The sequence below is a fragment of the Nerophis ophidion genome, linkage group LG22 (genome assembly GCF_033978795.1).
Source record: "Nerophis ophidion isolate RoL-2023_Sa linkage group LG22, RoL_Noph_v1.0, whole genome shotgun sequence".
NCBI lineage: Eukaryota > Metazoa > Chordata > Actinopteri > Syngnathiformes > Syngnathidae > Nerophis > Nerophis ophidion.
In genome coordinates this window covers 18,214,178-18,229,839 of record NC_084632.1, presented here as the reverse complement: position 1 = coordinate 18,229,839, position 15,662 = coordinate 18,214,178, and the positions used below count along the sequence as shown (strand labels likewise).

The 15,662-nt window shown below is 39.6% G+C and overlaps 1 protein-coding gene across 2 annotated transcripts in view; it reads left to right on the top strand.

The window, feature by feature from the left end:
* LOC133540612 (low-density lipoprotein receptor-related protein 8-like) overlaps positions 1–15,662 on the top strand; it is an 85,713-nt gene that overhangs the window by 10,301 nt on the left and 59,750 nt on the right. For both annotated transcript variants that reach the window (XM_061883362.1, XM_061883363.1), the window contains exons 3-5: positions 3,311–3,691; positions 11,575–11,694; positions 14,365–14,490. In XM_061883362.1, the coding sequence (XP_061739346.1) occupies positions 3,311–3,691; positions 11,575–11,694; positions 14,365–14,490 (627 nt within the window). The remainder of the gene's footprint in view (positions 1–3,310; positions 3,692–11,574; positions 11,695–14,364; positions 14,491–15,662) is intronic.

Genomic DNA, 15,662 nt, shown 5'->3' with positions numbered 1-15,662 from the left:
GATTTCCCCATTAATTTGAGCGAGGATGAAAGATTTGTGGATGAGGAAAAAAGAAGAAAAAAAAGTTAAAATAAAAAGGCGAGTGGGAGCAATTCAGATGTTATTAGACACATTTACTAGGATAATTCTGGAAAATCCCTCATCTGCCTATTGTATTGCTAGTGTTTTAGTGATTTTAAATAGTACCTGAAAGTCGGAGGGGTGTGGCCACAGGTGTGTGGACAAGTGTCTGAGGGAAGTCACACAGCTGCAGCAGGACGGAAGCTCAGCTGATGTCTCCGGTAAGAGCCGACATATTACCACGATTTTTTCACCGAAAACTGCCGGTTGACATGTGGTCGGGATCCATGTTCGCTTGACCGCTCTGTTCCATAGTAAAGCTTCACCTTCGGTAATTTTAAACAAGGAAACACCGACTGTGTTTGTGTGGCTAAAGGCTAAAAGCTTCCCACCTCCATCTTTCTACTTTGACTTCTCCATTATTAATTGAATAAATTGCAAAAGATTCAGCAACACAGATGTCCAGAATACTGTGTAATTATGCGATTAAAGCAGACTACTTATAGTTTGGATCGGGCTGGAAAATAATGTCGGCTACAACCCGAGACGTCAAATGCACGCTTTATTATACCGCAACGTTTTCAATACGACACTTCGCGGGAAATTTAAAATTGCAATTTATTAAACTAAAAAGGCCGTATTGGCATGTGTTGCAATGTTAATATTTCATCATTGATGTATAAACTATCAGACTGCGTGGTCGGTAGTAGTGGGTTTCAGTAGGCCTCTAAAGTCAGTAAATTCTTCACACCCCTTCCTTTGAAACCCAAACCACCCACTCAGGTCCAACCAACAAGGGACATAAACATACAACAAGTAAGACGACAAAAACAAACACATTCACACACGAGAGAGAAAGGGAGAAAAAAACAAAAGGGAGATTATTCCTCATCTGCATCTGGTCATAAGTCAAAAGAGTTGACATACGGCAAGAAGGGACTCCATGAGCTTTGAAATGCTTGAGCAGACCCTTTTAGCAAGTTTTTTTGGTTTTAGATTGTAGAGATCCTCTCTAATGCAACGGCAGTGTGATGGGGGAGAGCCACTTGCCTGGCCAGCAAGGTCGTTTTAGTGGCACCGGGCAAATGTTATCAGGGCATATGCCGAAAATGGCTGATAATTGGTTCGAGGGAAAGTTTTGACCGTATGCCTTTCCGATTGTGTCAAAAATGTCCTTCCAAAAGAAACATAGTTTAGAGCAGGACCAGAACATATAGACATGATCAGCCGGAGATTGTTTGCATCTATTGCATCACTGGCGTTTTTAGAAAGTTCCGGTTGAGGTTTTAAAATAAAATAAAAATCCCACTAACATTGAATTGTTGTGATTTTATGAATTTGTTATCCATGTGTTTAGTGTTCATTGTAGCCTTAACCTCAAATAGCACAGGATTTCAATAACAATTGGAAAACAAATACTGTATTTAGGGCTGGTCGCTATAACGAACATACCGTATTTCCTTGAATAGCTGCCAGGCATGTAATATGCGCCTGCCTTGAATTACTGCCGGGTCAAACTCGCTCTCCAAATTTATTAGCGCATGCTTACTTTTACCGCCGTGTCAAAGTCGTGACGTCACGAGTGACGCTTCCCCTGTCGTCATTTCCAAAATGGCGGAGGAGTTTTTTATTGCTTTTACTATGTGTAAATCAGGGGTCTTCTTCCACAGCCATACAGATCACACTGATGGTTGTGATATAAAACAACTTTAACACTCTTACTAATATGCGCCACACCCTGTGAACCCACACCAAACACATTTCTGGAGAACATTGGCTCGGTAACACATTATAAACGCAACATAAAAATTACCTTGAATTCCAATGCATCCATGACACTTGGCTGTATTATACACCCCGCTAGCACCCCCCCACTCACCCCTCTCCGTGCGTCATTTGAGGTGGACGGGGTTGGGGGCGCGTGTATAATATAGCCAAGAGTCGATTAACTTGCAGTCATGCAGTGACCAAATATGCCTGATTAGCACTCCATAACAAGTCAATAATATCAACAAAGCTCACCTTTGTGCATTCACGCACAGTATAAAATGTTTGGTGGACAAAATGAGACAAAGGAGTGACATAAAACATGTCTTTCTGTGGCAGTGTTGGAGAAAGTTGTACATGTAAACAAACTGAGTCACAGTCAAGGGCCTGCTGAAATTAGTAGGACAAAAAGGCGCCCGCCAAATACTGTCATTAGTGAAGCATAAACATATTAAACTGTCGTGTTTGTCCTCCTACAGAAACCATAATACAACGAAAACTATATTTTTCAACCCTTTTTTTTTTTCCCATTTTCATACATTTTTGAAAAAACTCCGTGGAACCACGAGGGCGCCGCTCAAGATCCGAGACCCCCGACATATACCAAAATAGTGCTCCAGCAGATGGTGTTTGTCCTCTTTTACTGTTTGTATTGTATATCCTCTATAACAGTGGTTCTCAAATAGGGGTACGCGTACCCCTGGGGGTAGTTTAAAGTATGCCAAGGGGTACGTGAGATTTTTTTTTTAAATATTCTAAAAATAGCAACAATTCAAAAAATCCTTTATAAATATATTTATTGAATAATACTTCAACAAAATATGAATGTAAGTTCATAAACTGTGAAAAGAAATGCAACAATGCAATATTCAGTGTTGACAGCTAGATTTTTTGTGGACATGTTAAAGATTTCTTTTTCTGTGAAGAAATGTTTAGAATTAAGTTCATGAATCCAGATGGATCTCTATTACAATCCCCAAAGAGGGCACTTTAAGTTGATTACTTTTTTGTGTAGAAATCTTTATTTATAATTGAATCCCTTGTTTATTTTTCAACAACTTTTTAGTTATTTTTATATCTTTTTTTTCCAAATAGTTCAAGAAAGACCACTACAAATGAGTAATATTTTGCAGTGTTAATCAATTTAATAAATCCGAAACTGATGACATAGTGCTGTATTTCACTTCTTTATCTCTTTTTTTCAACCAAAAATGCTTTGCTCCGATTAGGGGGTACTTGAATTAAAAAAATGTTCACAGGGGGTAGATCACTGAAAAAAGGTTGAGAACCACTGCTCTATAACATTGATTTGGGAAATAAAAGTGTGTGAATAAACCTTTTTTTGCGTACATTTTATGGATTTAACTTTGTGAATTCTGCTTTGTAATGCAAATGTGTGTGAATTTTTTCTGGTAACTGCTTTTGTTAAAATTGGACTTTGTTTTTGTTAGGCCAAAGTATATTCAAGTGTGACTTCCTTCAGGTCATCTGTGGTGTAAGAATGACGAGTTCTCCTGCCGCCGCAGCAGAAGATGCATCCCTTCCTGCTGGGCGTGTAACGGCGTGGACGACTGCGGCGACGGGAGTGACGAGGATTCCTGTCCGAGCTGCCCCGCCGGCTACATCTCCTGCGGCCGGGCCGACGGCTGCCTGCGGGCCAGCGTGCTGTGTGACGGCCGAGTGGACTGCAAAGACGGGCGGGACGAGCGCCGGGAGTTGTGTGTTTCGACGCCGCCGCATCCTCAGAGCGCGTCTTCCTGTCCAGAGTCGGAGTTTGAGTGCGGTGACGGCCATTGCGTCCTCCACAGCTGGAGGTGCGACAACAAAGCTGACTGCGCCGACGGCAGTGATGAGGACGACTGTGGTAGGAAATCACATGCAACTACTTATTTTTAATCTGCACATAAATGTCACGTGTGGGGCAGTCGGGTCGGGGTTTGTTCTCCCAGAATGCAAAACGGACGGCTCCAGACGACAGCGTGAGGTAGGACATGATTATTTAATAATACAAGTACCAAAAAGACAGAACAAACAAAAGAAAAACGTGGCGAGCAACGTGAATAAATAGCTCTCTGATTAATGCTCAACAGCAGGTGAACGTGCAGAGCACTAATCAGAGGCAGGTTAAACCAACTAGTTTCCATGGAAACTAAAACAAACACCCAAAAAGCACACAACAGGAACCAAGGGAGTACAAAACCAACAGAACATAACTAAACAAAACATGATCCGGATCACGGATTATGACAACAAACAAGTCACTTAACGACGGATGGCCCTCATTTATTGCCGTTAATTGATTCCAGGCATGGCCGCGATAAATGGATTAAAGTAAATTAGTAATTAAAAATCAATATTTTCATAGCTAGAGCTTGAAAAAAATATGGTAATACTTTAGTATGGGGAACACATTCGAAGTAAAAAAGACTTAATTTAGAGTTATTTGGAAACTAGGGGAACATATAAGGGTTATGGTTAGGGTTAGGGTTACAGTTGTGATCAAAATGATTCAACACCCACACAATTTTGGTGTTTTAGCAAGCTGGACATTTATTCCTTATTTTCTTTATAGTCATATCAAATAAAGATGTGTCAAATAGACAAATGCAACATAAATTGTAACATTGTATTTTACAAAATACCAAAAAATGACATTTTTCTTAATATCTCATTGACAAAATTATTCAACCCCCTAGTTACATGCATCTTTAGTACTTAGTAGAACACCCTTTGGCAGTAATGACATCCTTCAAATGTGATACATAACCGGACACAAGCTTCTTGCAACCATCTACAGGTATTTTAGCCCATTCTTCTTGAGCAAAGGCCTCCAGTTCATTCATATTCTTGGGCTTGCGTGCTGCAACTGCCTTCTTCAAGTCCCACCACAGGTTTTCTATAGGATTTAGGTGTAGCGACTGTGAAGGCCACTCCAGAGTCTTCCAGCCCTTCTTCTGCAACCACTCTGATGTTGATTTGGAGGTATACTTGGGATCGTTGTCCTGTTGGAAGGTCCAACGTCTCCCAAGCCTCAGCTTTGTCACTGACTTCATGACATTTGCAGCTAATATATCATGGTAGGAAATAGAATTCATAATGCCTTTAACACGCTGGAGATTCCCGGTACCTGAGGCAGAGAAACAGCCCCAGAGCATGATTGACCCCCCACCATGCTTAACAGTAGGCAAGGTGTTCTTCTCTTTGTAAGCTTCATTTTTTCTCCTCCAGACATAACGTTGATTTCTAGGCCCAAAGAGTTCCACTTTTGTCTCATCACTCCATAGAACAGTTTCCCAAAACCTTTGGGATTTGTCCAGATGATTTTTGGAGTATATTTATCTTTTGCCTGGTAGTCAGAAGTGGGGTGCGCCTGGGAGTTCTGGCATGAATGCCTTCATCTCTTAGTGCGCGCCTTATTGTCTGGGACGAAACCTGCGTTCCCCCCTCTGCAATGTCCTGTTGTAGGTTCTCAGCTGTTACCCGGGGGTTTTTCACCACTGTACGCTTCAAATACCAGACAGCTGTTGCATGCAGCATCCTCTTTCTACCACGCCCAGGTAGTGTTTCCACTGTGCCTTTTAGCTTTAAACTTGCGAATTATGCTCCCAACTGTGTCTCTTGGAATGTGTAATGTCTTTGCTATTTTCTTATATCCATATCCTTTCTTATGAAGAGAAATTACCTCCTCTCTTGACTTCTTTGACCACTCCCTGGACTTCACCATGTTGCAAATACACCATTGACCATCTACAAGAAGCTGAGCGTCACAGTCTTTTTCAATCAGTTTAATTGTTGCTCGTTATGGTTCTAATCACATCTACAGGTGTTTTCAACACCTCATTGAAAATAACTTATTTAAATTCTGTTCTTAAGAGTTATGATCTTCAAGGGGTTGAATAATTTTGTCAATGAGATATTAAGAGAAATGACACTGTTTGGTATGTTACAAAATATAATGTTGTGATTCAAGTTGCATTTGTCTATTTAATGCATCTTTATTTGATATGACTATAAACAAAATACGGAATAAATGTCCAACTTGCTAAAACACCAAAATTGTGTGGGGGTTGAAAAATTTTGATCACAACTGTACTAATAAGCAATAATTCTGAGCTTATTGAGGGAAGGCTCTTAGTTAATGGCTTACTGGTTGTATAATAAGGCCATGCCCCGCTGCCTTGTGGGTAAGTCTGGGAAGACAAAAGGCTATGGGAGCACACCCTGAGAGAAAAGCAAGTGCTGGTAGGTTCACCATAGGCGGTCCTTGGGCAGATCGGAGCTCCGGCAGCCACCTGCAACTGTGAGGAGGTGCCGGTCGTCCTGGGTTTCCCTTGCTGCCAGATACAGCTCCCCACAGCGAAGAAGTGACGTTGGAGTCTGCGCGTCCCCCTCGTCAAAAAAGACCTCAACGGCGGAGTTTGCGGATGATGGTTGCATAAAAGCTCCACAACGGTCACAAAGGCGGTAGAAGGCTGCAGCAAAGATGGGCCCCCAATTGTTTTGGTCTCCATGCCATTGGACCCTGGCCTTCTCTTTGCCAAGGACAGTGTGGTGGCTGTCTGTGCACCAGTCTCCCCTCTTTAAAAGATTCCACTCACAGGCGTTCTCCTGAAGGCAATCCCACCAACAGGAGGACAATCATACTTGTTTCGAGTGATCGCCGACGACGAATAAGGCCATGCAGAATAAGGCATTAATAAGTACTTAATAATGACTAATTAACAGCCAATATGTTACTTATTTGCATGGTAATAAGCTACTAATTCATGGTGATACCCATACTAAAGTGTTAACAAAATTATTACACGATTCTAAATTCATTTTTCAACATAAGAGCCCTCGGGACATGAAATAACACCCCTTAGTCACCTTTTAATCCAGGGGTCGCAACTCAAAATGTTGAAAGAGCCATATTGGACCAAAAATACAAAAAACTAATCTGTCTGGAGCCGCTAAAAGCCTTATGTAAGTGTTGTAATAAAGGCAACACATTAAGTTAGTGTCTCGGAGGTTAAGATAACTCCTGGAAATTACTGGCGTAAAACTGCCAAAGGTGTAGATGTGTGTGCACAAGTTAAAGGAAAGGACCGGCTGTGGATTTATTACAATCTTTGCAAGCTGGGTAACTTTTGCTGTGGTCTGGAACAACATGACACACAATCAGAAATGCAGCCAATATTACATACAGTTAATGTGTCATGAGACATGCAAATATAAATTAAATACAGAGAGGGCATAAGTAAACGAAATGAAATGAACTCAAATATACTGGCAAATGAGGCATAATGATAAAATATGTACACACAGCTAGCCTAAATAGCATGTTAGCATGCATTATTAGCACTCCACACAAGTCAATAACATCAACAAAGCTCACCTTTGTGCATTCACGCATAGCATAAAACATTTGGTGGACAAAGTGAGACAAAGGAGTGGCATAAAACAAATCTTTCTGTGGCAGCAACGGAGAAAGTTGTACACGTAAACCAACAACGGTGAGTTCAACGACCACCAAAATTAGTAGGACAAAACAACGCTGGCCAAATACCGTCATCAGTGAACCACTAACACAAACATATTAAACATTGGGATTTCTAACAATTAGGAAGGTTTGTGTCATGTTGAAATATTATTAAAACAACAAATATATTTTCCCCCCATCTTTTTCCATTTTTGAAAATGCCAGGGGAGCCACAAGGGCGGTGCTAAAGAGCGGCAAGAGAGCCGCGGGTTGCTGACCCTCGTTTTAATCCAACATAGTAATGCTGCCTGAGGCTGAGCCAATCAGTAGCCACGATACTGAACAGTGCGCTTTAATTGGTTTGTTCTTCTCCTGTGGCCACACTAGTAGTGATATTTTTAGTTGATTCAGCCATTTTTAAGCTACAAATAGGGGAAATTTAGGACCAAAAAACTGTAAAATATGCGACATGGTGAAGCTGCAATATTTGAAACGCGATGTTGCAAAGGATGACAACACAGGAAAAAATGAAATAAAAAATCGAAACTGCATACCCAACACTACATTTTTGTTGACATACTGAACTATTATCCAACAGTGCATCACAAACTACTAAAGGAGAGTGTATGTACTCAAATGCAGAGAGTACCAGGCATGTATCCAACGTATGACATGCATTTAGGGGCCGCTTTTTGTTTGTACAATCCATAAAATTATATTTCTTTTAATATGTAATCACAATTAATTGAGATGTTTTTGCAGCTGCTGATTGGAACTTGTACTTTAATTCAACTTTACTTGGAAAATTTTGCACATTAGCTGCAAGCTATAATTGCCAAAACAAGCTATAATTGTCAAAATGATACGAAATGCCTTTTTGAAATATGTCACTCTGTGTGGTGAAATTGTAATATTAGTGTTTGACTTTTTGAATTACAACAACCGCAATAAATTAACTTTTCAAAGACATATTCAAATGTATTCATGTGTTTAAAAAAATATTTCTAATTAACAGTGCTGTCAAATGATGCATTTTTTAAAAATCCGATTGATCACACTTTGGAATTTGGATTAATCGCCATTAATCACAGCACAGTAAATTACTTTCTTACATAATTCAAATTAACCTAAAAGAATAAAAATGCTTTGACACAAATGCAATTTTATTGCCAGAATGTCATACACAAACATGCTTTACTTGAATGCACATGACATGTATTCATGTGTGAATGGGTGGATGTGGAAAAAGTGTCAAAGCGCTTTGAGTTCCTTAAAACAGGTAGAAAAGCGCTATACAAGTACAACCCATTTATTATTTACTAGGACTGTGGGAAAAAATCGATTCGAATTTGAGTCACGATTCTCACGTTGTGCGATTCAGAATCGATTCTCATTTTTAAACCTTCGATTTTAATTTTTTAAATTTTTTTTCTTATCAATCCAATAAAACAATACATAGCAATACCATAACAGTACAATCTAATTCCAAAACCAAACCTGACCCAGCAACACTCAGAACTGCAATAAACAATTGAGGGGACACAAACACGACACAGAACAAACAAAAGTAGTGAAACAAAAATTAATATTATCAACAACAGTATCAATATTAGTTATAATTTCAGCATACCAGTGATTAAAAATCCCTCATTGACATTATCATGAGACATTTATCAAAATAAAAAAAAAGAACAATAGTGTCACAGTGGCTTACACTTGCATCGCATCTCATAAGCTTGACAACACACTGTGTCCAATGTTTTCACAAAGATAAAATAAGTCATATTTTTGGTTCGTTTAATAGTTAAAACAAATGTACATTATTGCAATCAGTTGATAAAACTTTGTCCTTTACAATTATAAAAGCTTTTTACAAAAATCTACTACTCAGCTTGCATGTCAGCAGACTGGGGTAGATCCTGCTGAAATCCTATGTATTGAATGAATAGAGAATCCTTTTAAATGAGGAAAAAAAATTGTTTTTGAATCAAGAATCGTGTTCAATTGAAAAAAAAAAATAGATTTTTAATCTAATCGTGACCCCAAGAATCGATATTGAATCGAATCGTGGGACACCCAAAGATTCGCAGCCCTACCATTTACCATATTTTCTTAAAACTTGGTAACGGTTTTATAGTCAGTGAAGGGGTGGATACACGTTTTAAGTGCGTTTAAGGTAAGGGAGCATGTGTCAAAATAAATAGCGTGATTAATCTGCATTGGTACATGATTAATTAAATATTTTTGTGATTACTCACATTTTAATAAGTGTATTAAAGAAAATGTAGCAATTTACAGGCACATATACTCTGGGCCGCCGCTCCCTATTCACAGATTATGCGCCGTGCGTAGGGTCCCGCAATCCTTGGGGATGGTGGGCCCGTTTTAGCGTTAATAAGCGCTGTAAAATGACAGCAAACAGATTCCTAGCCTCCTCCTGCACTTTCACTGATAAATATATAATGGCAAATTCCTCCAGACAGCCACTGTGGCGTTAGCGCCCGCTCGGCTTGTAAACATTCGTACTAGGAATGAAAGATATGTAGATTCATGTTTTAATTATGTAGAATTTATTTTGCACACAAAAAATGTATTATTGAATTTCCCATGTATTAGTTTTAGTAAAATTTAAAATCAGTTTTGATTACCAAAGTTTGCCTTTTTTTTAAATGCCTACTGAAATGAAATGTTCTTATTCAAACGGGGATAGCAGGTCCATTCTATGTGTCATACTTGATCATTTCGCGATGTTGCCATATTTTTGCTCAAAAGATTTAGTAGAGAACATCAGCGATAAAGTTCGCAACTTTTGGTCGCTAACAAAAAAGCCTTGCCTTTACCGGAAGTAGCAGACGATGTGCGCGTGACGTCACGGGTTGTAGGGCTCCTCACATCCTCCCATTGTTTATTATGTGAGCCTCCAGCAGCAAGAGCTATTCGGACCGAGAAAGCAACAATTTCCCCATTAATTTGAGCGAGGATGAAAGATTTGTGGAAGAGGAAATTTAGAGTGAAGGACTAGAAAAAAAAAAGGCGATCGCAGTGGGAGCGATTCAGATGTTAATAGACACATTTTTAGGATAATTCTGGAAAATCCCTTATCTGCCTATTGTGTTGCTAGTGTTTTAGTGAGATTAAATTGTACTTGAAAATCGGAGGGGTGTAGCCACGGGTGTGTTGACCGCGAGTGCCTCTGAGGGAAGTCACGCAGCTGCAGCAGGACAGAAGCTCCGCTGATGTCTCCGGTAAGAGCCGACTTAATATCACAATTTTCCCATCCAAAAACTTGCTGTTTGACGTAGAGAAACATGTTCGCTTGACCGCTCTGTGTTAAAGCTTCACAACAAACAAAGAAACACCGGCTGTGTTTCGGTTGCTAAAGGCAGCTGCAATCTACCGCTTTCCACCAACAGCATTGTTCTTTATAGTCTCCATTATTAATTGAACAAATTGCAAAAGATTCAGCAACACAGATGTCCAAAATAACCCTAATTATGCGATGAAAAGAGACGACTTTTAGCCGTGAGTGGTGCTGGGCTGAAATGTCCGCTCCAACCAATAACGTCACAAGCACGCGTCAACATAAGCGTCATTATTCCGCGACGTTTTCAACAGGATACCTCGCGGGAAATTTAAAATTGCAATTTAGTAAACTAAAAAGGCCATATTGGCATGTGTTGCAATGTTAAGATTTCATCATTGATATATAAACTATCAAACTGCATGGTCGGTAGTAGTGGGTTTCAGTAAGCCTTTAATGGGTGGGCCTCAAAATAAAATGCCGCTCAGGGCCTCCCTCTCCTCAGAGGGGCTTCTGCATTTACTGCAGACGAAGCTTGCCATTTTAACATGTAAAATAGCCAGCAGAGGGCGCTACAGTCATTCTGTAATTTGCAGTTTGACACATAGGCATGGTGGGTAAGTGTTGTTCAACTGCACTACTTAATAGGAACTGATTCTAATACTTTGATTCTACATTTAGGTAATTACAACCTGATGATTTCTGTTATTTAATAGCTTTTTGGGCTTTTCCTTACAATAATCAAAGCATCAGAATGGAAATGTAAGAGAAATTAACCTTTTATACTCAAGGTTATTTAACAATGGTCAACATTTATTAAAGGAAAGTTAAAAAAAAAGGGAATAAGCGGTAGAAAATGGATGGATAAAAAAAACCTGTAGTGTAGAAGTCAAATGTTTGTATTTTTAGCAGCTCTTATCTGTGCGTCTGCCAGGAAGTGCTTCCTGTAATGTAACCGCTGCTGATGTCATGTTTGTCCCTGCAGAGCAGAATGAGTGTCTGGTCAATAATGGAGGCTGTTCTCATCGCTGTGTGGACACAAGGATGGGCTTTCACTGTGAATGTCCTGAACACATGAGGCTTGTTGGGAATAATCACTGTGAAGGTGAGTTGTCAACGCATACTTTACTTAGTTGATGCTGTTCAAACTCAACACTTCACATTGCTTCAGTAAAGGAAGTCATAGGCTGGAATGGCAGTTCTCCATCACTGTCAGATTTACGGAACTGCCTTGTCTGTTGGCAACTTCCTGTCAGGCTTGCCACTGACAGTTTGTTTGTTTTTTAATTTTTCCTCTGTGTGTGTTTAGTATTTCCTGTTTTCAGTTCCTGTCAGCGCTCTTATTTTGTCTGTTTCCTGTTTTTTTCCCTGTGCGCTGTTTCCCCTCAGCTGCGGCTGATTGGCACCTGGCCACACCTGGTGTCAATCAACCCTGCACCTATTTTACCTGCTTTGTTCCTCCAGTCAGTGCTGGATTATTGTCATGTATTGTCACTTTTGTATCGTCGCTCCTGTCGTGTCGTGTCTTTGCAGCGTAGCGGTAATCTATATTCGTTGGATGTTTGTAGCTTACTGTTTTTTGTTCCCTGCTTCCAGTTTGTTTTTATATCACAAGTACGACTTCTGTTTTCCTGCTCGCTACCCGTTAGCTTCCACGCTAGGCACTTTTTGTTTTTGCTAGCTTCCATGCTAAGCTCCCTTTGTTTTCTAGCTCCCATGCTAGCTCTCTTAGTTGGTTATCCGCCTCGTGCGCGCTTTTTGTTGTACCCCTTTGGTTTTTTTCTTGTGTTAGTATCTTTATTAAATCATGTTTTCCTATCCAATGCCTACCTCCATCTCTGCATCTTGGGGTTTGTCTCAAACTAACTTTGACGCTTCCGTTCCCAACTTTACGCCACTATTTTCAAAATATAGGCGTCCACAATTATTATGACAAATATGATGGGGGGAAGAATACATAAATCATAGACTCTATAGCTGAACCTTGAAGGAGAATTGAGACACTGCTGTCGTGACGTGAACACACAAAACCGAGGGCAACGGGTTAAGACGAGCGTTTGATAATTTTAGCCTTTGTCTTGGGATACCTGACTCAATAATTACCACACTGAACAAAACATAAGACTACCCTGAACATAAGCTGACTGCATGGTGTACATGTCGAAAATATCCATTTTCTATACAGTTCATCCTACGCAGAAAACAATAAACACAGATGACAAATTAAATCGCTCGTATTTGTGTTGAAGTTTTTAGTTGGCGAACACGGTAAGAAGCGTAGTGGGACGGGCGAAGGACTTCCAGCATATCCTGGTCATGTTGGTTTTTTTGGTTCTTGCCTTCTTTATCAAAATGCTTGCTACTTTCTTTAGCCCCACGGTGGATTGTTTTGCAGTCGTATTCGATAATTTTAAAAATGAAAGCACAGACACACACGTGTGGGATTTCTTGTTCGGTTCTACGGACCCGTTTATTCCGTGTAACATTTGGCTGTACAATATCCAAGGCTGGGTACAAAAACCAGGGCATTATTTTAGCAACTAAAATGGTTGAAAACCAAATCATGAGTGCTGATTACATTTTAACAGAAGTCTAGATGGGACCATGTTACAGCAGAAAGTACTCAGATATTACAGTAGGAAGGGGGATTCATATGGCCCTGTTCGTCGCGGTTTACCCGACACATGAAACGTGACAAATTGGGGGTGCGTGTACTATCCACTTTAGCCGCCAGATAGCAGTAGTGTTCAATACCTTAAAATTTGTTTTTCGGCAATTCCAAGTTTATCCACAGTGTCAGTGCTATGTGGAGAGCCACTTTCCTTCATTTTCAGCAGACTGCATTGCAAAATTATTAATCTTCCTCAAATGTGAGATACCCCCACAATTGGGGTCGTATGAATCCCTTCTACTGGAACGGTAAATTTGCAAGTACATTACAGGCCTAAATTTTGGGTGAACCTCATTTTATGTGTTTTCTTTATTTTCATGACTGTTTGCATTGTAGATTGTCACTGAAGGCATCAAAACTATTAATGAACACATGTGGAGTTATGTACTTAACAAAAAGAGGTGAAATAACTGAAAACATGTTTTACTGTATATTCTAGTTTATTCAAAACAGCCAGCCTTTGCTCTGATTACTGCTTTGCACACTCTTGGCATTCTCTCAATGAGCTTCAAGCAAACCTGTGAAGTGAAAACCATTTCAGGTTACTACCTCTGGAAGCTCATCGTGAGAATGCCAAGAGTGCGCAAAGCCGTAATCAGAGCAAAGGGTGGCTCTTTTGAAGAAACGAGAATATAAAACATGTTATTTTACCTCTTTTTGTTAAGTACATAACTCCACATGTGTTCATTCATAGTTTTGATGCCTCCAATGACAATCTATAATGTAAATAATCATGAAAAGAAAAGGCATTGAATGAGGTGTGTCCAAACTTTTGGCCTCTACTTTATATGAATAATATTTTTGAAAAAAAATACAATATATTAACGCATATGTCAGGAGTTGACTTTGGAGTCTTTTGTAGTAACCCGCTTTAAAATGGTTATATTGTTAATATGCCCAATAATGTATGGTGATATGTATATTATCGCAGGAGGCTGCAACATATATTGCGATGTAGGTTTTAGGCCATATCACCCATCCCTACTTAGACCCCGGTCCTAAATTTCAACGTTTTCTGGAATGCGGCATTATGCCCGTGATGACAACGCATAAACTCCATAAACATTTTTTTGTCTCTCTCTGCTCCCACGTTTTGTCCCCTAGAAGTGGACATGTGTCTAGAGAGCGACGTTTGTGACCAGTTGTGCGTTCACACCAACGACAGCCTCGCCTGTGAGTGCCTCGATGGCTATCAGATGACCCCAATAAGCAGAGTGTGCAAGGCCAAAGGTAAGCTGCATTACGGGAAACCACCTGCACGCAGGCACTTCCTCCTTATTGATCGTAATGAGATTATTACAGGTCTCTTGCGTCAAGTCAAATTTCAGCCTTGCGGATGGATATTGTTAACCGCTGCAGCTCCTTGTTAAGCAATAGCGTCCGGCAAAGGGATGAAATCCCGTCTGAGGTGGAACGCATGAATCAAGCTGTTTGAACAGGATCATCTGGTCATTGGCACACATGTATGCATACGTCACTCACTGTTTGTTCAGACTTGTGACAAAGCCTTTAAATGTTTATGGAGAACACTTGAATTGGGCAAAGTTCAAACTGGCTCCACCTTGAACCATCGTTAAGGTGGGTCTACTGTACACACACACATATATATATATATATATATATATATATATATATATATATATATATATATATATAGAGAGAGAGCGAGAGAGATGGATAGATACAATATTTTCTTGTGTTTATGCCCTTTTTGTCAAGTAAAACCTTGGTTTATTTCTTATGGCGACCACACAAAATATGCAACATTTTCCCGAATAAAAGTGGAGTATTTGATGCAATGTAGTTGGAGCCTTGAATAGGTCAACATTTCATACGAACACTGATTTTAATTCACACCGACATTGACCCTGATTAAATAGTTTTTTGAACAATAACAGTTCGATTGTAAAAAATAAACTGCCTGCATGGCAGTTTTATTTTATAAGTGTCAAAATTTAAACATTTTCTCGTTACATTGCACCCGTTATTCCACTTTTAATGTTTATATATATATATATAAAAACAAGTACAGGCCAAAAGTTTGGACACACCTTCCCATTCAATGTGTTTTCTTTATTTTCATGACTATTTACATTGTAGATTGTCACTGAAGGCATCAAAACTATGAATGAACACATGTGGAGTTATGTACCTAACAAAAAAAGGTGAAATAACTGAAAACATGTTCTGTTTTATGCTCTGATTACTGTTTTGCACACTCTTGGCATTCTCTAGATGAGCTTCAAGAGGTAGTCACCTGAAATGGTTTTCACTTCACAAGTGTGCCTTATCAGGATTGATAAGTGGAATATCTTGCTTTATCAATGGGGTTTGGACCATCAGTTGTGTTGTGAATGAGAAAGTGTGTCTAAATGTTTGGCCTGTACTGTCTATATATACAG